This window comes from Dermochelys coriacea, chromosome 6 (assembly GCF_009764565.3).
Source record: "Dermochelys coriacea isolate rDerCor1 chromosome 6, rDerCor1.pri.v4, whole genome shotgun sequence".
Lineage (NCBI taxonomy): Eukaryota > Metazoa > Chordata > Testudines > Dermochelyidae > Dermochelys > Dermochelys coriacea.
Genome location: NC_050073.1, coordinates 102,243,096 through 102,268,584, shown reverse-complemented (window position 1 = coordinate 102,268,584; position 25,489 = coordinate 102,243,096). Strand labels below are relative to the sequence as shown.

General features: G+C 41.5%; 1 protein-coding gene across 4 annotated transcripts in view; it reads right to left on the bottom strand.

The window, feature by feature from the left end:
* The window catches only part of AK7 (adenylate kinase 7), a 62,159-nt gene that overhangs the window by 20,879 nt on the left and 15,791 nt on the right, over positions 1-25,489 (bottom strand). For 2 of the 4 annotated variants that reach the window (XM_038404403.2, XM_043516350.1), the window contains 8 exons: positions 21,299-21,382; positions 17,998-18,086; positions 17,321-17,411; positions 16,407-16,484; positions 15,080-15,229; positions 5,096-5,224; positions 3,692-3,836; positions 1,909-2,037 (listed from right to left, as the gene is read on the bottom strand). In XM_038404403.2, coding sequence (XP_038260331.1) covers positions 1,909-2,037; positions 3,692-3,836; positions 5,096-5,224; positions 15,080-15,229; positions 16,407-16,484; positions 17,321-17,411; positions 17,998-18,086; positions 21,299-21,382 — 895 coding nt within the window. The remainder of the gene's footprint in view (positions 1-1,908; positions 2,038-3,691; positions 3,837-5,095; positions 5,225-15,079; positions 15,230-16,406; positions 16,485-17,320; positions 17,412-17,997; positions 18,087-21,298; positions 21,383-25,489) is intronic. The other 2 variants (XM_043516349.1, XM_043516348.1) reach the window with 2 other exon arrangements.

Sequence of the window (25,489 nt, the reverse complement as noted above, 5' to 3'; positions counted from 1 at the left end):
GGTGGACATGTCTCCAAATGTGTAGACAATGCCTGCTTAGAGACTTGGGGAAAGATCCTCAACTGGTGTAAATCACACAGCTCCATTGACTTCAGTGGAGTTATGCTGATTTACATGAACTGAAGCTCTGGGCTGGCCCATTAGCTGGACTCTTTTCTTAAAGCAGTCCTGTGGAATTCTTACATTGGTGGAATAGGCTTCTATACTATTTCCCCCCAACAACTCACTATACACTAGCTCAGCACACAGAAGGACTGAGTTCTCCATGTTTGTACATTTATTTATTCATTCCTTTATTTACCAGGACATATTTTGAAAACACTGACTTTCTTAACTAAAAGGAAGTGATGTACAATCCTTCAATTGTAAGCCTCTTGGGAAAGGGACTGTTTTTATATTTGTATCCTATACAGTAATCAGCACAATGCTAGTGGTGAACATATAACAAATAAAAATACTCTGCATAGAATCATAGAGCTGGAAAGGACCTAGAGGTCATCTAGTCCAGTCCCCAGCACTCGTGGCAGGACTAAGTATTATCTAGACGCGTGCTGCTATGAGACACACTTTTCTACATCTCAGCAGGAGCAGCATGCACACCCACCATCTTTGGCCAACTCCTGCTACTGGCAATAGAACGTATACTAGCTGTTTTGGGGGGCTGGGGTGGACATGTCTCCGAATGTCCATGCTGACTGTTACTTATCACCTTATTGTCTTCTAGATGTTTGCAAATTGATTGCTTAATTATTTGCTCCCTTATCTTTCCGGGTACAGAAGTTAAGCTGACTGGTATAATAAAGACAACCCAGGGAATTAAAGACCAGTCAGCTTAACTTCTGTACCCGGAAAGATAAGGGAGCAAATAATTAAGCAATCAATTTGCAAACATCTAGAAGACAATAAGGTGATAAGTAACAGTCAGCATGGACATTCGGAGACATGTCCACCCCAGCCCCCCAAAACAGCTAGTATACGTTCTAGTATACGTTCTATTGCCAGTAGCAGGAGTTGGCCAGAAGATGGTGGGTGTGCATGCTGCTCCTGCTGAGATGTAGAAAAGTGTGTCTCATAGCAGCACGCGTCTAGATAATACAATAAAGGTGATAAGTAACAGTCAGCATGGACATTCGGAGACATGTCCACCCCAGCCCCCCAAAACAGCTAGTATACGTTCTATCTTCTAGATGTTTCCCTTTTTATAGATCAGCACTATATTTGCCCTTTTCCATTCTTCATACATACATAACAAATACAGCAGAACTCTGTAACTTACAATTAAATAGATCTTTTGCCTGGTCATAGGTCTTTGGAAACCCATCCAAAATATATCCTTGATTCTTGCAAGACATTGACTTTAGCTTTTCTTTCATGAATCTAAATGGAGTACTTCACATTTGTCCTTATTGAATTTCATCCTATTTACTTCTGACCATTTCTCTATTTTTCCAGTTTGATCCACTGATAACTATTCTTTGGGAACGGTTTTCCAACCAGTTTTGCACCCACCTTATAGTAGCTCCATCTAGGTTGCATTTACCTAGTTTATGAGAAGGTCATGTGAGACAGTATCAAAAGCTTTACTAAAGTCAAGATATACCATGTCTACTGCTTCCCCCCTATCCACGAGGCTTGTTACCTGTCAAATAAAGCCATCAGGTTGCTTTGACATGATTTGTTTTTGACAAATCCATGCTGACTGTTACTTATCACCTTATTGTCTTCTAGATGTTTGCAAATTGATTGCTTAATTATTTGCTCCCTTATCTTTCCGGGTACAGAAGTTAAGCTGACTGGTCTTTAATTCCCTGGGTTGTCTTTATTTCCCTTTTTATAGATCAGCACTATATTTGCCCTTTTCCATTCTTCATACATACATAACAAATACAGCAGAACTCTGTAACTTACAATTAAATAGATCTTTTGCCTGGTCATAGGTCTTTGGAAACCCATCCAAAATATATCCTTGATTCTTGCAAGACATAGACTTTAGCTTTTCTTTCATGAATCTAATCACATACTGATCATCCAGACGACCTGAGAATTTAACATATGCATTCAAATAGAGTTAACCTGTGTATGGTTTATGTGGAAGATGAACATCTGAAAGATTTTACTAACATTTTTATACACTTGTCAGAGAGTCTTTGAGTTGAGATCTGAGAATGCCTAACTATCTCCTTGGGATCACTATTTGGTAACTACACAGAATCACCTATGGTAATATGTACTGATATGTTACAGAGTCTTCAGAGTACCACAAAATTATCATCAGGTATAAAATGAAAGATTCCTTTCATAAGACTGTTTATGTTTGACGAGTTTAACTATTATCCCAAGATCAAAGGAGTAAAAATAAATAAATTGGACATAGTAGTATAACATACTGGTAACCCCCAGGGACTTGCAGTATCTCCTGAAGCATCTAGAATTAATTTCTGAATTTACTTGACAAAACAAAAACACATTTAGAGAGAAGAATGTAGCAGAACAGTTAAGCTTGTAAAATGTTGGATTTTACTAAGGGCCTCAAACAGTTTTACAAACACATATTCAATTTGTCATTAAAACACTTGGCAAAACCCATGTGAGACAGGTATTATGCTCAGTTTCAGATGGGTAAACTGAGGCACAAAGTAGTTTTAGTGACTTGGCCCAGGTCATTAAATAAATGTTACAATAAAACCCCAATGTCCTGGGAATAAAACTCAGATTTTTACTTCATTTGTAATCAATACTCCAACTCCCTCCCATTCCCTTTGCTTCCTTTTTAAAAAGTCTTAGTTAAATATATATAATCCACTGTAATCAAAATATTTTGATTGTAAAAGGTTTCATTGTTTTAAGAGTAAATCAAAGCCACACAGGAGATAATGCAGCAGTGCTCATTAATTTTGCAGATAAAGCATACGTTAATTAGACAAAAGAATCCAGTGCTTTTTCATGGGAAATCATTGCAAACCTCAGTGTGTTAAGAAGCACAAGGCCAAAAGCACACATGACTTTAGCCACAAATAATAATTAAAACACTTATATGGCACTTTTTCCATCCACAGGCCTTAAAGTATTTTACAAACATGGGTAAGCATTATTTACCCTTCACCAAAAGGGGAGAACCAAAGAACAAAAAGTTAATTGATTTTTTTCAAGGTTAGTTGCAATCAAGAAACCCAGTTAGACCTGGCTAGCTTTTTATTTTAAGTGACATTAATTAGGCTCTCACTTCTTAAATGATATAATTAAATTAGAAAATAATTTATGATATGATTAAATTAGAAAATATTCTTGCCCAGAATCTAGAGAGACTGAATATAGAGCTGTATGTAGAATGTCAGTTTGTAGTGTCAAAAGGGCTGCATAAAAATATATATAGAAAACAATTGCTACTATTATAATAGTTTTTCAGTGTTTAAAAATGTATATATGACTTTTAACAGACACATTAGGTCAAATTTTGTCCCTTTACTCTCATACAATCCCAATTATTTCAATGGAATTGCACAAAGGTAAGTGAGGTAAAGGTTCATAACGCTGCAAACAGAGGGCATGACCCTTGTCTTCAATGGGAGCTATAAGGTCTAAAGGTACAGGCACAAATCAATTTCCTGATTTTTCATTTGTATAAAAGTTGCATCTATTAACTAAAATCCAGGCTACCATTATCACTATGCCTTTCCCTTTCATGCCTTACCTCCATTCTGCTCCATGTTTTCTTTGACTCCATCTAAGAGTTCTTGTGCCTCTTCTGTACTGTTCCCTTCTTCTTCATCATCTTCTTCTCCTTCCTCTCCCACCTCTTCAGTTTCCACTGTTTCTTTAGGAGCAATAATTTTTTCCTATATACAAAAATAAGGTTCAAAAATAGTTTGGCTAAATTCTGCCTTTGGTATTAGAAAGGTATAATTAAGGACAACATTTGGGCAACTGTTTGCATCTTAGTTTCAGACTAATAGCTGAAAGCCTGTGCTGTCACACAGGTGTAATTCATAAAGTTATGTATGTAAAAAAGCCAAAAATGGCTCAGGTAGATGGTAACAGACCATGAATCCCAATGATGATTGAACCTGGTGATATTTTAAACAAAAAGCGCTCTCAACCAGGCTTGTAGCTGTTTCCATTGCTTCACATTGGTTCAACAGACATTCTAGGATTAAGAGCGATGTTTGGGGTTACTGTGTGTGCTGATTGTGTTGTGTGGCTGGTTTTGTTGATTTGTGTGTGGGGAGTGTTGCGTGAATGGCAAATGAGGGGAATGTGCCACAGTGACAGTCTGTGTGTTTTTGGGGTTATTGTATATGCTGGTTGTGTTGTGGAGGGAAGGCTATGCTGTATGTTGGGGGTAGTTGTGCAGATTCCTTCATACAACCAATGAAATTTTTGCATTCAAAATAACTGAAGACTAAGGTCGGTGATTGGGTTGATATCACAATTGTCTAGGACCCTTGGCATGGCATAGACACACGCCTTCCTGTAGGTGTACACAGTACGGGTGTAACTCAAAGTCAAAATGGCCAAGAACTTAAAAATCAGATGGTAACAGACTCCGAATCCTAGTGATAATTGAACCTAGAGATATTCTGAACAAAAAGAGCTTTCAACTGTACTTGTAGCTTTTTCCAGCTTCACGCTAACTCAGACATTCCAAGCTTCAGAGTGACACACATAAAAACATAAGACACACGGAGTGACAATCCTGGAATTTTATTATATAGATATGGAGCTCATTCTAAGCTGTGAGGTTCTGAGCCATCTTCACTAATTACAATCAGTTAAAATAAGGAATGCTCAGTACTCAACATGTCACAAGATCACGCCTTTACAGCCTAGGTTAAATAAAATATTTTTTGGCTTTTGCAGATACTGAAAAATGGAAAAGGCAGGGATTAGTTTCAACAGCAACAGTTGGGCATCTACAATAAAGTTAGGATATTTTTAATTCCTCATTGCATTCTACTAGAAGAAGGTTATTTCCTATGGTCATTCTTCAACTTCTAAATCACAGTTTTCTAACTAATTCATAAATGATTTCAAACATTTTACATTTTAAAACTATGAAAACCAAAATAATAATCCTAAAGAAGAGTTACCCACATACCAGGTTTTCTACTGCTTCAGAAATTACATCCTTTATTTTAATGTGCTGTAGCTTGTAGTGTTTGCAGAGTTCTTCAGCAATAGTAGATTTCCCAACTGCAGGAGGACCAAGAACACAAATTTTGACTGGCTGAAAGAAAAAAGATAAAAAGGAATTAAGCAAATAGTGTGATTTTTGTTTTAAATGTCTGGTCTTTCCCCTACGACCAGTAGAAAATATATGAACAAACAAATTAACATACAATTGATACCTATTTTAGATGAACTTTCAGTGTATAAATTCTGCCCTTGGATGTCCTATTTCTGGAGCTCAGTGTCTCCTACAATTCTTGACTTTGGGCAGCTCTCCTCTCTCTGCAGCTTACAGAGATGGATCAGAGTTTTGGAGCCACTTGGTATGGCCATGCTCCCTCAGCTCCTGCTTTCCTCCAGTTTCTCTGACACTGACGTGTGGATAGTGGTTTTTAAAGCTCCCAGTTAACATCTGCCTATGGTTTTGGGTTGCAGGGGGAGGGGAATGTCAACATTTGGGGCAGGGCTGAGCAGCAATTGTCCTCCCAGCCTCTCTTCCCCCGTTGGCCAGTTTTTTTAGCCATGTGTTGGAACTCTCTGGAGCTTGGTCTGCAGTGCATCCTGCCGGCTCCTCTGCACCTTCTGGATATGGCAGAGTACCCTAAAAAGCACCAAATGAAATCCAAATGGTGCTCCATCTGTGAGACTGCCTTCCCAGGCTCAGCAGACAGTGATGTGTACCCAGCCTACACCCAGCCTTCTACCCCTAATTCTGTTAGGTCCCAGTGCTATGAGTCAGGCAGGCATGTGGTATCCCCTAGCCACCAGAGCAGCTGTGGTTCCGACATGGCAAAAATGGACCAAGAATCTATAGGCTGGGCAGGGAGAGGGTCCAAGGATGAGGAGGGTCTAGTGAACAACTCAGGGGGTAATTCCCAGTGGGCCCCTGGAGAAAACAGAAAGCAGATTTACAGGGTCACAAATTCCCCCTCCCCCCAAGTTCTAAAAATGGATCCTGATCACTCTGGAAAAAGAAACTGGGATCATAAGAAGGGTGACCATATTTCCTTATGCTGAACACGGGACACCTGATAACATTAATCGTATTCAAGTGAATTAAGCGGCAATCAATCATACAAACATTCAAATTAACATCAAGTTGACTGAGCCCCTGTTAAAAAGAAATACTGCATAGTTGGATTCTTTTTTATTTACCTTATTATCTTTAAGGCTTTAGGGTTCACACGGGGAGGGGTGACACATACGCACTCCCATTCACCTTTCTCACAGGGGGTGGGAGTGAGACCGACCAACCCGACCCTCCCTGCCCAGCACTCACCACCCTCCATGCCTGGCTGGCCAGGCCCCCGGGACCGACCTGCCTCTCCTGGTACCTGGCACCGCATGTTCCTGAGGCAACATGTTGGGGTGGGGGTGTGCACACAGGGTCACATGCCCCCCGTCCCCAGATTTCTGCCACCAGGGTTCACACCAGAATGTGGCCAACAGCAACCTTTCAGCATTGTATGGGAGGGAAGGGACAGGAGCTGCTTCCAGCTGCAGGGGAGAGGGTGGGGCAGGGATGACCTAGCCCATCTCTTTGCAGAGCTCATCTCCCCTCCATTCCACCTCTCCCTGGTGGCTGAAAGCAGCTTGTCCCTTCCTGCCCGCACAGTGTCAAAAGGCAGCTAACACCTCAAGGCTGCTGCTGGGCACTGACATAACCCAGCCATCTCGTCCCTCAGCTACAGTGCAAGCAGGAAGGGGTTAAGCCCTAGGGATGCATTGTGCACCAGGGCCCAGGAAACTTGACTGCAGGGGCTTCCGCGAACCCAGGGCAGGGGGGATGAAGAGGGTGCTAAGCCTCTGCCCGGGGCGCTGCTATGGAGCCTGCAGGTTCAGGTGTGAACAGGCTGGAAATCGCTTCCCCTCTGCCACTCCAGAGCATAGTTGAGGGGCGGAGTGACTTACCCATGCCAGCACTGTGTGGGGCTTTGGCACATACAGGTCTCAGCTCTTCCTGGCCAGTGCCCCAGGCCAGAGGGTCTTGGGATTTCCCAAGGCACCAGTCCAGCCAGACGCAGTAGGGGAAGGAAAGAGCCTGCTGGCCAGGCTGATGGTGAGCTCAGTGCTCTGACCAAGGGCTGGTTTTCTGCCCAGTGCTGGGAGCAGGACATGCCCTGCCAGTTATGGAGGAGCAGCAGGGCGGGGGGGGGCACATGGGAAGGGACAATGCAGGGAGAGGACAGCGAGAGGGGGAGCATATAAAGGGCCAATGGGTGAGCAGCAGAAGCGACATGTAACCAGTCACAGCCTGCCCTCACTCACCAGCCACCGCAGCTCATAGGCAGTGCCAGCTGGAAAGGGGAGGGTGGAGGGGGGGACCCTGCTGGCCACAAGCCAGCATGCAGCAGGGGCTGTTCTAATGGACCAGCCTCTGCCACCAGCCTTGCACACCCTCCCCCATAGTCAGCCACTGGACCCAAGCCATTTACCGCTAGTAGGCGGGTGGCTGGCAAGCAGGGATCTAGCCAGCAGCAGGACCTGCCAGTACTGATGCAGGGGAGTCAGAAAATATGGGACAATTTTTCCATTTTTAAGAAAAAGTCTGGACACCTGCAGGAGGGCTTAAATACAGGACTGTATTTTTAAAAACGGGACGTCTGGTCACCCTAATCATAAGCATTGAAAGTAAAAGCATATTTAGGCCTGATAGAAGCCCGCTGTGAATTTTAAGAATCTACTCTAATAACGTTTAACAATGTAAGTAGAACTATGCATGTGTAAAAAATTACAAAGTAATCATGTTTGTGAGGAAAATAAAAGATAAAGTAGCCACAAAGCTAGAAGAAACTGGTTTGAGCTAACACTAAACTTATGCTGTCAGGGGATGAAAGTGAACATGGAAATCAGGGACTAATACATATGTATAAAAAACAACAACAAAAAGTTATAAATAAATCTGTGTAACAAAGGGAGGTTGAAGCTGTATTGTCCAGTGTTGGAAGTGACTGTGATGAGATCATCCTGATGAGCTTCCCACTTGTAATTCATCACTATTTGATGAGTGTTTTTGCCTTAATAAAGATTTGTTAGACCCATCTAATGAGTAAGTGAATCTCAATCCAGTAATAACCACTCCTCCTCCTTCCCAATTTGGCCAGGAGGGCTTTGGAAGCATTTCCCCTCACTCCTCCCTGAGTGAATAGGATTCAGCAGATGGGGACTCAGAAAGAGATCTCGTGAGAGGACTTCAGATCTTCAGCAAAGCTAGCAGCAAACGACTTCACCAAAGTCATGACAGAGATTGTACACTCTCTCAGCAAGCTAAAAAAAAAAAAGCTTAAAAAATTAAAAAATAAAATCAAAGAAAGTGAAAAAGGGGAAGAAAAAGCATAAAAGAGATAGGAAGAGTTGGCTCCTCCTCTCACTCCTCTCCCTCTTCCAAAGAGGAGGATGAATTGTCAGGCTCTGACTCCCATCGTGACCAGGGAAAGACTCAGGAAAGGTATTTCCCCCCTGAGAAATTCAAGGCCACATGAACCAAACAATGTTGTATCCACTATTCATATTCAACCTGAACAAAAAAACTGAGAGTAAGTCTATGAGCAAATTTCTCCCTTCAAAATTCTCTCCAGAGGCCCTGATTCCCCTACAGTCCCCCTTTGAGGAAGTAATTAGAGATGAATGGGACAAGCCAGACAAAGGTAAGCACATTGACAGAACTGGATCTTGGCCTCTACAGGATCCAGGAACCAAAAGTCCCAGTTACTGAGATATCAAAGGTTGATGCAACTGTAGCATGTCTAGCTAAGGATATAGTTCAGAAACAGAGTTCTAACCGAAGGACCTCATGGATGGAAAAATGGAGGCCACTCTCAAAAGAGAGTGAGGCCTCCTCAGCCTCCTTCAGGACATCCCTAGCAACTACTTGCTTTGCAGGGCATCTCTCTCCTGACTGGTTTCAGAGTAGCAGCTGTGTTAGTCTGTATTCACAAAAAGAAAAGGAGTACTTGTGGCACCTTAGAGACTAACAAATTTATTTGAGCATAAGCTTTCATGAGCTACAGCTCACTTCATCGGATGCATTTGGTGGAAAATACAGTGGGGAGATTTATATACACACACAGAGAACATGAAACAATGGGTTTTATCATACACATTGTAAGGAGAGTGACACTTAAGATGAGCCATCACCAGCAGCGGGGGGGGGGAAAGGAGGAAAACCTTTCATGGTGACAAGCAAGGCAGGCCATTTCCAGCAGTTAACAAGAACATCTGAGGAAGAGTGGGAGGTGAGGTGGGGGGGAGAAATAACATGGGGAAATAGTTTTACTTTGTGTAATGACTCATCCATTCCCAGTCTCTATTGAAGCCTAAGTTAATTGTATCCAGTTTGCAAATTAATTCCAATTCAGCAGTCTCTTGTTGGAGTCTGTTTTTGAAGTTTTTTTGTTGAAGGATAGCCATCCTCAGGTCTGTAATCGAGTGACCGGAGAGATTGAAGTGTTCTCCGACTGGTTTTTGAATGTTATAATTCTTGATATCTGATTTGTGTCCATTTATTCTTTTACGTAGAGACTGTCCAGTTTGACCAATGTACATGGCAGAGGGGCATTGCTGGCACATGATGGCATATATCACACTGGTAGATGCGCAGGTGAATGAGCCTCCGATAGTGTCGCTGATGTGATTAGGCCCTATGATGGTGTCCCTTGAATAGATATGTGGACAGAGTTGGCAACGGGCTTTGTTGCAGGGATAGGTTCCTGGGTTAGTGGTTCTGTTTGGTGTGTGGTTGCTGGTGAGTATTTGCTTCAGGTTGGGGGGCTGTCTGTAAGCAAGGACTGGCCTGTCTCCCAAGATCTGTGAGAGTGATGGGTCGTCTTTCAGGATAGGTTGTAGATCCTTGATGATGCGTTGGAGAGGTTTAGTTGGGAGCTGAAGGTGATGGCTAGTGGCGTTCTGTTATTTTCTTTGTTGGGCCTGTCCTGTAGTAGGTGACTTCTGGGTACTCTTCTGGCTCTGTCAATCTGTTTGGAGCAAAAGGAGAGGCCCCGAGATAGGACAGATTCTTCTGATGGGTTAACAATATAGTTGGATAGATTAACAATATTGCTGGGTGGGTTACGGGAACCACTGTTGTGGCCCCTTGTGGCCCTCCACCCCCACGAACATGATACAGTTCTGTGGTGACCTAGAACCTTATTTTCGATGTCTCCGACTCAACGAATATTTCCAACACACCTCTGACCAACATATTAACCCATAGAGACCTTCCTACCAACACTACAAAAAGAAGGATTCTGGGTAGACTCCTCCTGAAGGTCGAAACAGCAGACTGGACTTCTACATAGAGTGCTTCCGCTGACGTGCACGGGCTGAAATTGTGGAAAAGCAGCATCACTTGCCCCATAACCTCAGCCGTGCAGAACACAATGCCATCCACAGCCTCAGAAACAACTCTGACATCATAATCAAAAAGGCTGACAAAGGAGGTGCTGTCGTCATCATGAATAGGTCGGAATATGAACAAGAGGCTACTAGGCAGCTCTCCAACAACACTTTCTACAAGCCATTACCTCTGATCCCACTGAGAGTTACCAAAAGAAACTACAGCATTTGCTCAAGAAACTCCCTGAAAAAGCACAAGAACAAATCCGCACAGACACACCCCTAGAACCCCGACCTGGGGTATTCTATCTGCTACCCAAGATCCATAAACCTGGAAATCCTGGACACCCCATCATCTCAGGCATTGGCACCCTGACAGGAGGACTGTCTGGCTATGTAGACTCCCTCCTCAGGCCCTACATTACCAGCACTCCCAGCTATCTTCGAGACACCACTGACTTCCTGAGGAAACTACAGTTAATTGGTGATCTTCCTAAAAACACCATCCTAGCCACTATGGATGTAGAAGCCCTCTACACCAGCATTCCACACAAAGATGGACTACAAGCCGTCAAGAACAGTATCCCCGATAACGTCCTGGCTAACCTGGTGGCTGAACTTTGTGACTTTGTCCTCACCCATAACTATTTCACATTTGGGGACAATGTATACCTTCAAATCAGCGGCACTGCGATGGGTACCCACATGGCCCCACAGTATGCCAACATTTTTATGGCTGACTCAGAACAACGCTTCCTCAGCTCTCGTCCCCTAATGCCCCTACTCTACTTGCGCTACATTGATGACATCTTGATCATCTGGACCCATGGAAAAGAAGCCCTTGAGGAATTCCACCATGATTTCAACAATTTCCATCCCACCATCAACCTCAGCCTGGACCAGTCCACACAAGAGATCCAGTTCCTGGACACTACGGTGCTAATACGCGATGGTCACATAAACACCACCCTATATTGGAAACCTACTGACCACTATTCCTACCTACATGCCTCTAGCTTTCATCCAGATCATACTACACGATCCATTGTCTACAGTCAAGCTCTACGATATAACCGCATTTGCTCCAACCCCTCAGACAGAGACAAACACCTACAAGATCTCTATCATGCATTCTTACAACTATAATACCCACCTGCTGAAGTGAAGAAACAGATTGACAGAGCCAGAAGAGTACCCAGAAGTCACCTACTACAGGACAGGCCCAACGAAGAAAAGAACAGAACGCCACTAGCCATCACCTTCAGCCCCCAACTAAACCTCTCCAACGCATCATCAAGGATCTACAACCTATCCTGAAAGACGACCCATCACTCTCACAGATCTTGGGAGACAGGCCAGTCCTTGCTTACAGACAGCCCCCCAACCTGAAGCAAATACTCACCAGCAACCACACAACAGAACCACTAGCCCAGGAACCTATCCTTGCAACAAAGCCCGTTGCCAACTCTGTCCATATATCTATTCAGGGGACACCATCATAGGGCCTAATCACATCAGCCACACTATCAGAGGCTCATTCACCTGCGCATCTACCAATGTGATATATGCCATCATGTGCCAGCAATGCCCCTCTGCCATGTACATTGGTCAAACTGGACAGTCTCTACGTACAAGATTAAATGGACACAAATCAGACGTCAAGAATTATAACATTCAAAAACCAGTTGGAGAACACTTCAATCTCTCTGGTCACTCGATCACAGACCTAAGAGTGGCTATACTTCAACAAAAAAGCTTCAAAAACAGACTCCAACGAGAGACTGCTGAATTGGAATTAATTTGCAAACTGGATACAATTAATTTAGGCTTGAATAGAGACTGGGAATGGATGAGTCATTACACAAAGTACAATTATTTCCCCATGTTATTTCTCCCCCCACCCCACCCTCCACTGTTCCTCAGATGTTCTTGTTAACTGCTGGAATTAGCCTACCTTGCTTGTCACCATGAAAGGTTTTCCTCCTTTCCCCCCCCCGCTGCTGGTGATGGCTCATCTTAAGTGATCACTCTCCTTACAGTGTGTATGATAAAACCCATTGTTTCATGTTCTCTGTGTGTGTATATAAATCTCCCCACTGTATTTTCCACCAAATGCATCCGATGAAGTGAGCTGTAGCTCATGAAAGCTTATGCTCAAATAAATTTGTTAGTCTCTAAGGTGCCACAAGTACTCCTTTTCTCTCCTGACTGGAAGATCTCAGAGCCCTCAAGGATAGAGATCACCCTCAGACTGATTCTATTTTAAAGAAAGTTGGCCTGGCAACAGCATTTGCTCAATGGATGCTATGAGATTCTCAGCCAAAGCCATAGCCTCCAGCTCAGTGACCAGATGCCACTAGAGGCAGGTGTAGTACTCTGCCATATTCACAGGAGCCCTACTTTTTGGAGATAAACTAGCCAAGGGTAGTGGCAGACAATGCCGCAAAATCTAAGCAATCCCTTCCAACACAACACCATGCCTTTAAGAGAGTACATGACAGCATTCAGACAAAGGTGTTCCTTTTGGCCTTCATCCTCACAGAAAGACCAGTGAAGAGACAGCATGTTCTCCAGAGGAAAGCCATGGAACCATGGCTCGGGAGAAAAGCCCCAAGGGAACCCTGCTGCTTCTAAAGGATTGTTATGACAAAGACCACATAGGTCTTCACCCAGAACTGAGCTTGGGTGCAGGATTTCCTGGAGGAAAAGGTTGCTTTGACCACAGACCCGTGGGTCAGGGAGATAGTGAGCCAGGGATATGCTCTTAAGTTATGAGCTCCATCCCATCAATTTTTCATTCAGTCCCCCATTTAAGGGACAAATCTTGTCTCTTTCCACAAGCTTAGAAAAACCCCTTGCAGTGGAATCAGTGTGGCTGTACTGTGCAAAGGTGAGCAGAATTTGAAGAGTCTACTCTCCAAACAGAACAAAAATTGGCTTCCTAAGCCTCAGGATGCAGTGAGGATCTGGATGGGGTAGTGCATATACTACTACCTTCCTCCATGAGGGATGGCACAAGAAACACAGGTGTTATTTCAGCTCTAAAACCAGACCTGCAGGTCTATGAATGACTCCTCCCTGTCAGTTTCACAGAGATCCACAGCATACTGCCAAGCCATATGGGCATTAGCATCAGGATTCAGGGCTAAACGTATACTTGCTAAAATACCACTCTACAATGTAATTCACAGTAGTATATCCAAAACTCACCTACATCAGGATCTACTAGTGCTGATGCATGTGCCTACATACGGTACCACTAACTTCAGTAAGACTCTGGACAGGAGAGGGGTCTGCACTAGCAGTTTCTGAAGCAAGACGGGGGCCTAAAACTATATACAAACATAAGACTCTCTAAAATTCTCTTTTGCCTGTCAATAAACAGTTGATTGGGCGGGTCATACATTGGGCCACTAATAATAAAAGTTTTAACATCATCCCTCTCCCACCTCCAAATTGTTTGTATCAGTATTTCATGTATTTACTTGAGTGTTCTTTTTTTGAACTGGTATGTCCATGTGATCACAGATCTAGAAGCCCAGCCCAGCCCTAAAAACCCTTTTCTGTGCATGAGTGCTGGGACTTTCAATGAACCACAAGAGTTTTGCTTGGTTCTGGACCTTCTGCATTCATGGAGGCTTGGACAGGATTTACTCCTTACACACCGATATCACAACAATCACAGTCATAGCCAGGAAGCTTTACAAAATTAAAGACAAAACAGTAACGGCATGGTCATAAAAACTCTCACTCCATTAGTAACTATACTCCTGATCATTTGAATATAGCCAAATATTTAGCCCACTTAGGAAAACAGTGTTCCATATTACATCTGGAACTGGGTGAGGAAACAACTGTGTTATAACAGAGCCTCCTGATTTAGTTGTAACCAGAGCACACGAAGGACATAAAATACTCTCTCAGCTACTGATCCTAAGGCCAGGTCTACACTACAAAGTTTTGATGGCATAGTGACGTTGGTCAGGGATGTGAAAAAATCCACACACTTGACTGTCATAATTATGATAGCAAAAACCCCTCACCCCCATGTAACTGGAGCTATACTGGCAAAAGAAGTCCTTTAAGAAGTCAATATAGCATATGTTACGTCGGGAGGTGATTTAGCTATACTGATGAAAGATCTAGTGCAGATATACACTGCATTTCCACTAGGGGGGTCTCTCTGCTGATATAGCTATACAGTACCAATGTAGCTGTATTGGCAAAGCTTTTCTAGTGTAGACTAGCCTTAAAATCAAAACACCTGAGTAAACAGATGTTTCTTATTTTATTCCAAAAGTCACCATATTATGGTATATCACATGAAAGAGCTAATTCCGGAGCCACAGCCCTCTGCTGATTTCACCTCCAGAATTTCAGTTCTAGGGACAAAAAGAAAAGTATTTCTTCTCTTTAGTTCTTCGGTCCTTCTTTCAGTTTTAGTTCCCAATATATTTTATTTGTCAGTTTATTTTGAATATCTTAACAGCATTCCAAATATTGTCACTTAATGTATATTTATACACTCCTCTTTGAAAAATATCAGAGCACTTCAATACAGCATACAGGAAATAATTACCAGTAATCCCCGACTTTGCTTGTATTCTTTGAGGACTTGCCCAATATTCTCCACCAGTCCTGTCTGAGCAACCCACTTAATGTTGAAGTTCTCCTTCAAGAATACAGCTTCCATCCGCAGGTTCACAAGTAACATATCCAAATGTGTTTGCTAAACAAGCAAAAGTACATTTAATTGCACACAGAATTCCCTGTTTGATATTAAAGGGACACTGCCAAGTAGCTTAATCCCAAAATGTAGGTCTTTTTCAAAAAAAAAAAAAAATTGGAGGGGTAAGGGGTGCTGCTTTACAAAACCAAAAATTAATATTTTCAAGATTATTTAACAATTTAAATGAAAACAGGTTTTATTTTTAATTTAAATATTCCCATAAAGTGTTGGAAATCCAGCCACTATACCACTGGTTTGTGATCATGCATGGAAACCAGAGAGTGGAACTTTCATTTTCTAAGCAGAGTGAAGGGCAAAAAGTAAACAAAGGGCCCTAATCCAAAGTGCACTGAAGTCAATGGAATGACTCCCATTGACTTTAGTGGGCTATGATTCAGGCCTAAAGACAAGAATTCAATTTTAAAATTTTAGTTTTAATAATCTAGCTTGTTATTAATGACAAAGAGTTAAGGAAATAATTATGTGATATGATTTTTATCTTGATAGTCTCTCTCCCAGTCCTAACTCCATGCTGCAAAGACTACCATCTGTGGGAATTTTGTTACTGTAACCAATGAAGTGGCAGTCATTAATTCCATCTCTCTTAACTCCTGAATCTATTCTTATTCATTGATTTTAAGGATAGAAGGACCTTTATAACACAGACCATATTCACCCAATTATCCTTGCACTGAAATATTAAAGGGACACATTCTAAAGTGCCTTTGACAATTCATACCTAGTTTATTCCATGCTGCTTGTAAGAATACAGAAACAATTCACATCTGCCACATCTTATTGTCTAATCAGAATAAAAAATTTTGTAGCTCACTATTTTCATCTTATTTCCTCTGTAAAGGCTCAATTCTATGCGGGCCTCCTGTGAGGTGCTTAGCATCCTCAACTCACATCAGCTCCAATACGCCACTAGAGAGCCTCAGGATCAGGCTTTACATACTAGCAAAAACTCCTCATAATTCTCTATTATGTGGTTTATAACCTGCTTCTTTATTTACTTTATCTAATTATAGTTTATGCACTTTTGTTGACATATTTTTGTGTCATATCTTTGTGCTAATGTAAACAATAAGAAAAGAATACATTGCATGGCATTTATATTTTCATCTCATATCCCTTCCTTAAAGAAGATATTCAAAAAAGGAAACAAAATACTAACCGTCAAGTCTTTGCTTAAGAAAGCGTTTTCTCTTGGAATCTTTTGGATTTTTCCTGGTCCAACATTTTTGCTAATGCACTGTCAGAAAACAATATTGTACATATATTAAATTGGGTACTCATCTAATCCATACTTCTGACATGCACAGCAATCTGAAAAACATGTGTGTACTAGTTCAAGTTTAGAAACATGGTAGAATACCTCTGCTAGGCTGTATATCAGATCTTTTTTGCTATCTGTACTGAAAAAAGGAGTGTTGCAAGCTTTCTATTTTATGGACCACATTGTAAAGCCAAGAGCCAATCATGGACCTGCTTTCTTTCCCAACACTCCCACTACATGATTCTCAAAATATTTCATTCTGCAGACTACCAGAAAAAAGGCTCTGAAGTCCATGGATTACCATCTGATAATCTCTGTCCTAGTATGTTCAATTTTCAGTGTCGGTAGGCAAATAAATTGCCAATTACTTCGAAAGCACTTTTAAATAATTGAGATTTAAAATCACCAGATTGCTACTTCACAGCAGCTTCCAGGTTACTTTGCTGGATTCTGCTTCAAGGAATGTGATTAAACAAAGTAAACTATATTCCTACAATTCAAGGGAAAAAAGAATTTCAAAAAGATACTGACTGCTTAATTACAGTATATATGAACTGGATGAAAACATAAGGTTAAATCCATCAGCCCTTTATCACAGTCAAAACCCCTTTTGAAGCTAATAATTTTTCCTGAATATGGACTGCAGGACTGGGCTCACATTTTGTATTATAGGATTTCAAGACTAGTTTTTATAAAATTGTTGCACAGAATCATTCAGGGAAGATTCAGGGACTTTTAATAGAGCGAGGCCTAAGGATTTACAAGACTAAAAAGATACCTAGACAAAGAAACAAAATCTTAAGATGTTTTACCTTAACTATGGCCTGAAGAGTATGTATAGATTCATCCACTGCCACAATGTAGTGAGTCCTTGGCCTATGGTCGGCTATATTTTGTAACACCCTGGAATATAGAAAATGCAATAAATGCCCATTAGTGGAAGGAAACATATTGTGTCTTTAATACGAAATATAATATAGAAGCAACCCTGAGGCAAAGGGTATGAGGAAACTCTGAAGGTGAATAGTCCAAAGCATGCTATTTTCATATTGATTTTTATTCATAAGATAAGATAACTAGATATCTTAGTTTGGCCAAGACAATTCAGGAATATGGAACAATGTCTCTAGAAAATATACACCAGACTGCTACTTGTCCTTTCTATCCTAGTTTCAAAAACTGTAGTGCAGTTCCATGTTGGTTCCATTTGGTTGACTGGTACTATGTTCTGGACATGGTACTTCTACGAATTTCTTGAAAGCATGGCCTCAATGTGCCTGTAAGTTATTACTTCCAGAAGGCCTTTTTCATGTTGGAAATATTTAAAACTCCATTTGCCTCAAAATGATGTGCCAAAGTCAACTGTAATACAATGCCATTTTAAAAAATGGTAGCAGCTGTTTGAAATCTCCACTGGTAGGTATGGTTTTGGTACATATATGGATACTAAGCATTTCTAGGGATGGCCATCCCTAAAAAGCATACTTACGCTGCTAAATCAACAACATGAATGGTTGGAAGAAAATTGTTTCCATCTCCAAAAACTGGTATTGCAGGAGTCTCACCAAGCCAAGCTGTCTGAAAATAAATACAAATGAAGCAGGAAGGTTATATTTAATTAGAGTTGCAAAAAGGAACATATGTACAATTGGTGAAACTATATACATCCTGAATTTTAATGTTCAGTTTCTTGGATGTGAGTCTAAGCCACAGCTGAGTAATCAATTCTGCAAGCTGCTAATGTAGGTGAGCAGCCTACCAAGAGCCTACAAAGTTAATGGCATTTTTGACAAAACTGCTCAGTTTTGGAAAAGCTTTATTATTATTATTATTATTATTATTATATATCCAAAGGATATAAAATGAAAATACAAATAAAGAAAGCTTGGGGGGTGGGGGGAAAAAAATCACACTATACTGAAAAAAACATTGTTCACCTAATCCCCAACAGGCAGGCTGCATACTCTGTTGGGGTTCCATGATAGATATACCCTTACCAATATAGGACATACTGGGATATAGTTCAAAAACTGTGGAATGACTGAATATGTTTCAAACTAAAAATGTGCTAAATGACTCAATGTGGCCATGTCCACACTACAGGGTCTAGGCTGGCATAACTGTATGTATAGGCTGGGAAGATTTTTTTTATTTTTTTTAAATATATAATTTTAAGGAATAATACCAATGTTTATTCTAAGCATTTTTTCTTGTGCTATCGATTGAAATAGTCACAGTTGCGGGAAATTAGACGGCGGGGTTAGACAATTATTTAATGGCAGTCTCTAGTAAGTTCTCAAGCAGCAACCTAATTTCTTTTTTTCAGGGTTACTGGCCTATTGGATGGGGGGAAGCTGTAGAACTGATATATCTTGATTTTAGTAAGGCTTTTGAAACAGTCCCACATGACAATCTCATAAGCAAACAAGGGAGCTGTGGTCCAGATGAAATTACAATAAGGTGGGTGTATAACTGATTGAAAGACCATACTCAAATAGTAATTATCAATGATTTGCTGTCATACTGTGAGGGTGTATATAGTGGGGTCCTACAGGGGTCTATCCTGCATCAGATACTATTCAATATGTTAATTAATAACTGATAATGGAGTGTAGAGTAAGCATATAAAAGTTTCAGAGTAGCAGCCGTGTTAGTCTGTATTTGCAAAAAGAAAAGGAGTACTTGTGGCACCTTAGAGACTAACAAATATCCGATGAAGTGAGCTGTAGCTCACGAAAGCTTATGCTCTAATAAATTTGTTAGTCTCTAAGGTGCCACAAGTACTCCTTTTCTTCATATAAAAGTTGCAGATGACACCAAGATGGAAGGGTTGCTAGCCCTTTTTAGGACATGATTAGAATTCAGAAAGACCTGGAGAAATTAGAGAGCTGGTCTGAAATCAACAAGATGAAATTCAATAAAGACTAGTGCAAAGTACTCCACTTAGGAAGTAAACATCAACTGTACAAATACAAAATGGGGAATAACCGGCTAGGCAGTAGTACTGCTCAAAAGGATCTGGGGGCTATAGTGGATCACCAGTTGAATATGATCCAACAATGTGATGCAGTTGCAAAAAAAGATAATATTCTGGAATAACAGGAGTATTGTATGTAAGACACTAGAGGTAATTGTCCTGCTGTATTTGGCACTGACGCGGCCTCAGCTGGGTCTGGTTTTGGGCACCACACTTTCAGAAAGACAAGAGTTCAGAGGAGGGCAACGAAAATGATAAAAGGTTTAGAAAAACTGACCTGTGTGGAAAGGTTAAAAAAACTGGATATATTAGTTTTGAGAAAAGAAGACTGAGGATACACCTGATAACAGTCTTCAAATGGTAAGGGGTTTTATAAAGAGGATGCTATTCAGATGTTCTCCATGTCCATTGAAGGTTGGACAAGAAGTAATGGGCTTAATCTACAGCAGGTGAGATTTGAGTTAGTAATTAAGAAAAACTTTCTAACTATAAGGATAGTTAAATACTGGAATGGTCTTCCAAGGGAGGCTGTGGAATCCTAGTCCTTGGAGGTTTTTAAGAACATTTTAGATAAACACCCGTCAGGGATGGTCTAGATTTATTTGATCCTCCCTCAGCACAGGAGGCTGGACTAGATAACCTCTCAAGGTCCCTTCTAGCCTTACATTTCTATGATTCCATATTGGCATAGCCATGCCAGTATAGACCCCCAGTGTAGACACAGCATGTGCTGTCAGAATGAAGAGTTCTTGCGGCACAGTAATACCATCTCCACAAACAACATTAGCTATGTCAACAGAGGTACTTTTTTATCGGTATAGTTGTGTCTCTAATGGGGGTTTTGCCAAAATAACTGTGTGAACTAGTGTGTGTATTTTTTTCACACTATTGGTCAAAACAATTATGCTGTGTAACGGTGTGCAACTCACCCCGTGGCGCCTCCTGCTGGCTGTCCAGGCATTAGCTCTTTTTACCAGCTCCAGAGCACCCTCTGCTGGTGTCTCGCCCCTGCTGGCCCCCATGTCCCTCCCGGACCACAGTGCCCCTTTATCTGGGGGTTCTGCCACAGCAGTGTCCCCTCACTCTCAGGGTCTCCCCTCCCCAGGGAACCCTCATCCCCCTAATCCCATCTTGCCTCAGCAGCTACTGCCAGTCATCGTCTAGACCCCACTCCCTGGGGCAGACTGCAGTATAAGAGCCAGTCATCATAGGCAAAGGAGATAGGACCTACTGCCTTTACCTAGCCCCAGGCTGTCCCTTCGCAGCCCCAGAACCTGTTTAGGCCCTGCGCAAGGCCCTGCAGCCTGGGGGTTTCCAGGTGGGAGCTCGCCAGCTCCTTTTGCCTTTCCCCAGCGCTGCTCTATTCAGGTAGTTTGCTCAGTCCCCAGGCAGCCAGGTCCTTCCCTCTCTACAGTCAGAGAGAGACTGCCTGAGCTCCTGGCTCACAGCCTTTTATAGGGCCCAACTGTGCCCAGATTGGGGCGTGGCCCAGCTGTGGCGGCTTCCCTAGTCAGCCGAGGCTTGCTGCTTTCCTCAGCAGCAGCCCCCTCACAGCCCAAGTCCTCTCCCAGGGCTGGTTTCAAGCCCTTTCAGCCCTGTAGCAGGTCACCACCCTGATACGTGCTAGTATAAGTTTTAAGTATAGACCATGGGAATGGACTTCAAGAGGCATGGATCAGGTGCTCTGCCTTGTTAGTAGAGACATTGAGCATACAGTAATATTGCTGTTAGAAGTTTGTTAAATTCCTTTTCATTTTACTTTTAAGAACTGTGCAATATGAAACTAAACTTCACCAAAATTGAAAACGTCTACCTTAAAAAAGTAGTGAAATATTCCTTCTTCAGCTCCATACTGAAGTCCTGAAGCAACAACATAGGTTGAAAATTTGTTTTTGTTCTGTGGAGTAAAACAGGAAAGTTTTAAAAAACACTATGAACAATGTTGTAAATTAAATTTTGTTGACTTACCGTGAAATTGCACTTGAAATCTATATATGGAATAGTTCACTTACATCACTTCAACGTGGAAGTGAGATGAATTTCTATATAACTACTAATGGGAAAATAGGCCTTTTGCTAATAATGCCAGTAGAAACCAATAGTGAAACTAACAAGCAGGCTAGGAACTACCATTCCCAAAAGTATCCTGAATCCAAGTGAGATTCATCAAGAACAGACAGGCCACTGGTGCCAGTGGGGCTAATTAAATCTGTATGAAAATGATCTAAGTGCAGCTCTTCTTTTGGATGCAGAGGACGAGGAGAGAGGGGAATTGCGATGGGTACCCGCATGGCCCCACAGTATGCCAACATTTTTATGGCTGACTTAGAACAACGCTTCCTCAGCTCTCGTCCCCTAATGCCCCTACTCTACTTGCGCTACATTGATGACATCTTCATCATCTGGACCCATGGAAAAGAAGCTCTTGAGGAATTCCACCATGATTTCAACAATTTCCATCCCACCATCAACCTCAGCCTGGACCAGTCCACACAAGAGATCCACTTCCTGGACACTACGGTGCTAATAAGCGATGGTCACATAAACACCACCCTATATCGGAAACCTACTGACCGCTATTCCTACCTACATGCCTCTAGCTTTCATCCAGATCATACCACTCGATCCATTGTCTACAGCCAAGCGCTACGATATAACCGCATTTGCTCCAACCCCTCAGACAGAGACAAACACCTACAAGATCTCTATCATGCATTCCTACAACTACAATACCCACCTGCTGAAGTGAAGAAACAGATTGACAGAGCCAGAAGAGTACCCAGAAGTCACCTACTACAGGACAGGCCCAACAAAGAAAACAACAGAACGCCACTAGCCATCACCTTCAGCCCCCAACTAAAACCTCTCCAACGCATCATCAAGGATCTACAACCTATCCTGAAGGACGAGCCATCGCTCTCTCAGATCTTGGGAGATAGACCAGTCCTTGCTTACAGACAGCCCCCCAATCTGAAGCAAATACTCACCAGCAACCACACACCACACAACAGAACCACTAACCCAGGAACCTATCCTTGCAACAAAGCCCGTTGCCAACTCTGTCCACATATCTATTCAGGGGATACCATCATAGGGCCTAATCACATCAGCGATACTATCAGAGGCTCGTTCACCTGCGCATCTACCAATGTGATATATGCCATCATGTGCCAGCAATGCCCCTCTGCCATGTACATTGGTCAAACTGGACAGTCTCTACGTAAAAGAATGAATGGACACAAATCAGACTTCAAGAATTATAACATTCAAAAACCAGTAGGAGAACACTTCAATCTCTCTGGTCACTCGATCACAGACCTAAGAGTGGCTATACTTCAACAAAAAAGCTTCAAAAACAGACTCCAACGAGAGACTGCTGAATTGGAATTAATTTGCAAACTGGATACAATTAACTTAGGCTTGAATAGAGACTGGGAATGGATGAGTCATTACACAAAGTAAAACTATTTCCCCATAGTATTTCTCCCCCCCACCCCACCCCCCACTGTTCCTCTGATATTCTTGTTAACTGCTGGAATTAGCCTACCTGCTTGTCACCATGGAAGGTTTTCCTCCTTTCCCCCCCCTGCTGTTGGTGATGGCTTATCTTAAGTGATCACTCTCCTTACAGTGTGTATGATAAACCCATTGTTTCATGTTCTCTGTGTGTGTGTATATAAATCTCTACTCTGTTTTTTCCACCAAATGCATCCGATGAAGTGAGCTGTAGCTCACGAAAGCTTATGCTCTAATAAATTTGTTAGTCTCTAAGGTGCCACAAGTACTCCTTTTCTTTTTGCGAATACAGACTAACACGGCTGCTACTCTGAACAAGTATTTTATCAACATCTTATATCCACTTTTTTGAAATAACTTCTTTCAAGAGACTGAATTGTTACATTCCCATCCAGCATCTTTAATGACCTGAAAAATCAAAAGAAATTCTACTAAAAGTGGTAATATGGATAAATTGCTAAGGATAAATACAAAAGAATAGCGCAAAGCATGCAGGGACAAAATCAGAAAGACTAAAGCACAAAATGAGTTACACAGCACAAGGAACATTAAAGGAAATAGGTTCTATAAATACATTAGGAGCAAGAGAAAGATGAAGGTTCTCTTAATAGCGAGGACTTTCAAGTGTTTTCTTTAAACTAAGATGAGTTTTAAAACTTTCCAGGGGAAACAAAATCATTCTTAGTCATCTTCAAGCTGTGAATATCCTAGCCATCCTATCTATGTGACTCTGTAAAGGAGTCTGTATTCATAACTAATGGAATAGAAGCAGAAGTGACCGTCTATTTTTTTCCACTATGAGGATAATATATCTCTTGAAATCACTTTTACAGCATTTCAGAAACATATAATTATAGTTATAAACTTGACTTTATAGACAAAATACTACATAAAGGGAACCTGGTTTGCATATTTAAATAATTAAAAGTTTACAATAACAAAGAGGAAATATTTCTCAGATCAGTTGACTACCAGCTTTTTAATAATTACTGGAATAAAAAGATGTGAATCAGGGGAGATTAAAATGGAATATTTACCATAGACCATTGAAATATGAGCTAGTGGGCCTTTGAAAGGATTCAGGACTTCTAAAAATATCTTTTTAGTGCCATAAGTCATGTGCATGAGAATGTATTATCCACGATTGTGACTATAAAATTTGTATTAACATTTTGGGGAATAATCAAGCTGTAATTTTGCAATGTAGGTCTGCTGGGATATATTAATATACCAGTACATTGTGATTCATATATTTATGTAATATGTTATAGGTCATTGAGGCCTGGTACGAATAACGCATGCTTGACATGAATACGTGCACTGCAAGTTGGCAACCTAAGCAAGAACTTAAGGTCAAGAATTATTAGAACTATTTGTGCTAAAACAATCTTGTTATGTTCAGAGAAAAATACGGAGAATCAGCAGAAAAGGAAACAATACCAGCTGGATTGATATAAAATTATACACAAATTGGAGGAAATGGCATGCCTTGTATAATGGCGGCCCACCCAGGATTGTCTCTTTGGAATTGTGTGGGTAGAAGGCCGAGTAAACAAAGGTAAAGAACTGATGACGTGATGAAATGGACTATAAACGGTGACCTATGATTTCTGCAAATTGCAGTTGTTTATTAATCCAGAGCCCCGAGTGGATATAGATGTGGTTTTCGCCGGTTCCCCGCATCTTCTGATCTTATGATCAGAAGAAATTTCAACTGACCATCGGGACCATTCTGACCTTTGGACTCTGGTATAGTATGTCTGGAGTGTGAATGTGGAGTGAGTAAGGTTTGTTTTGTAATCAATAAAGAGCATTTAGAGTATTATATACCAACACTGTGTCCGGTACCTGCCTGCTCCCCATCCCATAGGGAGAACTCTATTGTGGGTGATGATGGAGAATGTGGAGGGGGGAAAGATATTAAGGAGTGCCAGATTTCGAGACGGGGTCTTACAGTGTTGGGGGAGTCCTTATTTAAGATTAATAAGGGTGACTCCTTTTTTGTGAAATTTGTAAGAAAAAAAAAAACAAGTGGGAAGATACCGCATGGTGTTATTGTAATAATGTTTAAAACACTGTTTCAGAAGCGAAGTAAAGGGATGGAAAAAGCACCCCTGTGGACTAAAGTTAAAGCCCCTTTTCTGTTAGAGAAGGAGATTATTGCATTTGAGATGTACCCTTAGATGGGAAGGTGCAATGGAACCGGATGTAATATTTGATACCATAGAAAACATGTTTGAGAAATATGTACAGCTGTATAAGCCTAATCCAGTAAAAAGCAAACGGCCATAGTATGGCTGTAATGGCAAGCTGTAAAAAAGGCAATTGCATGTAATGGGGAAGTCTGTGCAAAGTTACGAACATTACAAGAGAATTTTAAAACTTGCCAGGAAAATTTGAAGAGGGAAGTGAGGCAGACACAGATTATGCAAACTCAGTTAGAACAAATCGGGAAACAAAATAGGAAATTGGAGAAAAGAACGATATA